At 38.6% G+C, this 2,818-nt stretch overlaps 1 protein-coding gene across 1 annotated transcript; it reads right to left on the reverse strand.

The window, feature by feature from the left end:
* Positions 1 to 1,356: 1,356 nt before the first annotated feature.
* On the reverse strand, positions 1,357 to 2,818 carry LOC117703750 (olfactory receptor 4B1-like). Its single transcript, XM_034495574.2, has one exon. The coding sequence runs from the start codon at positions 2,582 to 2,584 to the stop codon at positions 1,661 to 1,663; it is 924 nt and encodes a 307-aa protein (XP_034351465.1). The 5' UTR covers positions 2,585 to 2,818; the 3' UTR covers positions 1,357 to 1,660.

Here is a 2,818-nt window from a genome sequence, read left to right on the forward strand (position 1 = left end):
ATAGTTCTACATACAAACATAAATCCACACACTTTATTTTTTAATTAAGAAACCAAAACTGCACAGTGGAAAAAAAGGCAACATCTTCAACAAATGATGTTGCTCAGACTGGAATGTCTATGTCATTTTAGACATTGTAAGAGGGTCTAAATTTCTTATATGCCAAAATGTCAAAAGAACTGAAATTATTCACGGGAATTTTCTACTGATTATAATTAGTATATAAGACCCTAAGAACATCAGAATGATAGAAAAATCCTTGGATGTAATTTTAAATGATACATGTTTCCAGATAAGAAGAGATAACCAAGCCAGGCAGTGGTGGTGCACGCCTTTAATCCCAGCACTTGGGAGGCAGAGGCAGGTGGATTTCCGAGTTCGAGGCCAGCCTGGTCTACAGAGTGAGTTCCAGGACAGCAAGGGCTACACAGAGAAACCCTGTCTCAAAAAAAACAAGAAGAAGAAGAAGAAGAAGAAGAAGAAGAAGAAGAAGAAGAAGAAGAGGAGGAGGAGGAGGAGGAGGAGGAGGAGGAGGAGGAGGAGGAGGAGGAGGAGGAGGAGGAGGAGGAGGAGGAGGAGGAGGAGGAGGAGGAGGAGGAGGAGGAGGAGGAGGAGGAGGAGGAGGAGGAGGAGGAGGAGGAGGAGGAGGAGGAGGAGGAGGGAGTTGTTAACCTTATTCCACAATGTCTCCTGATCAATTTCTTTGGCTGGTTTCCTTTCTAAGTGTAAATAACTTCCTTTTTAAGTTATTATCCTGGAGTATTTTAAATAAATAAAACAAAAGAAAGCAGCAGGAGAAACTACCCGAAATGTATTTGTAAAAAAATTCTCTTTGTACTGGATGCAGCTGTGTTAAGAAATATTTCCTAATATTTTTACATTAGTTAATGATGACTAGTGGTGTCAACAACTAATTAAATGTTTCAAAATAGGTAGTAAAGAAGATGAAGAATTTTTCTAACATGAGAAATATTGGGATCAAGGTGTTATACATGCCAATTACCCTGATCAGATTACTACACATTTCATACATGTATTGAGATATTATACTATACCCCATAATTATATGTTACCAAGTATCATTTAAAATACAATTTATCTTATTTTGAAAAAAAATACATTTTTTCTTATTTTAGCAACAAAATTTCAACTTTTCCCTTCCTCCCATCAAACTCTCCCATATACCTTCCCCATTCTCCTCCAAATTTATGGACTCTTTTCTCACTAAATTGTTATCATATATATGATAACATATATATATATATATATATATATATATATATATATATATATATATATATATATATCCTGTTCTGTTCATACACTGTTACTTCTATGTATGGTTTCAGGGCTGACTTAAAACTACAAATTTTTAATGAGCTTTACATTTTTACTTGGCTTGAATATTCAAAGTACTCAAGCCATGGTAGAAGCAGGTATCAGGAAGATAATCAAGTTCCATAAGATTACAGAGAGGCAGCTCAGTGCTGTGCTTGCATGCAATGCTAGGACACCATGCAGTTTTGACCTATTAGGAAATATACAAAAGTACTAATCTGATGTCCTAATTTTTGGTCACCATTTTTTAATATCTCACAGAAAACAGATCCACTTCAACAATAGGGTTTTTTTTTAATCATTTTCATCCATTAGCTTTCCTTCACTTCATACCTATACTCTTTTTTCCCCACAACTTCCTCACAGCATTTTTCACCTCTGCATTTCTGAGTGTGTAGATGATGGGGTTCAGCATGGGGGTGATGACCGTGTAGAACACAGCCACAAGCTTGTCTTCAGTGAAAGTAGAGGAAGGTCGCATATAGAGAAAGATGGCGGGTCCAAAAAACAAAACAACCACCGTGATATGAGAGGCACAGGTGGAGAGAGCCTTGTGCCTCCCTTCTGCAGAATGGTTCCTCAAGTTGACCAAGATGATGACATAGGAGGACACCAAGACAAGGAAGGAACACAGAGCAATTAAACCACTATTGGCCATTACAATGACACTCTCCACAAACGTGTCAGTGCAAGCCAGTTTGAATAATGGCTGGAGGTCACAGAAGTAATGATCAATCACATTGGGGCCACAGAAGGGTAACTGAATAGTGATAAAAATCTGAATTATAGAATGTAAAAAGCCCCCCAGCCAAGAAACAGCCACCAGCATGTGACATACTTGACGACTCATGATGTTCATGTAATGAAGAGGTTTGCAGATGGCCACGTAGCGGTCATAGGCCATTACCACAAGCAAAAATATTTCAGCCACCCCCAAGAAATGGAAGAAGAATATCTGAGCCAGACAGCCCTTCAGAGAGATAGTTTTAACCTTAGCAAGTAAATCAGTGATGAACTTAGGGACAACAGTGGAGGAGTAGCAGATCTCCACCAGGGACAGCGAGCTGAGGAAGATGTACATGGGAGAATTCAAACTCTTACTGACACTGACCATTGCAACAATGAGGCCATTGCCCAGCACTGTGGCCAGGTACACAGGAAGGAACAGCACAAAGCACACCTTCTGTACATTTGGATCTTGGAAAAGACCACTGATGATCAACTCAGTCACGTTTACACTAGCCATGGGTTCAGTTGAGGAGTAGTGAACATCAGGCAGAGAATGTTCTGAAATAAAACATTGTAGCGCCAGTTTACACCATTTACAGAGTGTCAGGAAAAACAACCCACTTACTAATTATTCCCTTAGCCAACATGTAATAACTAAGAGCTCAACATGGTACTCTAACATTTCATGATATTTTAATTTACTTAGTTTTATCAATGGAAAATAGAAATCCATATAAATGATTACTTGCCC

The sequence above is a fragment of the Arvicanthis niloticus genome, chromosome 2, assembly GCF_011762505.2.
Source record: "Arvicanthis niloticus isolate mArvNil1 chromosome 2, mArvNil1.pat.X, whole genome shotgun sequence".
NCBI classification, from domain to species: Eukaryota; Metazoa; Chordata; class Mammalia; order Rodentia; family Muridae; genus Arvicanthis; species Arvicanthis niloticus.

What these genes read in the sequence shown, in the direction of transcription:
- LOC117703750 (XM_034495574.2), bottom strand. Translation starts at nt 2,584, where the DNA reads ATGGCTAGTGTAAACGTGACTGAGTTGATCATCAGTGGTCTTTTCCAA.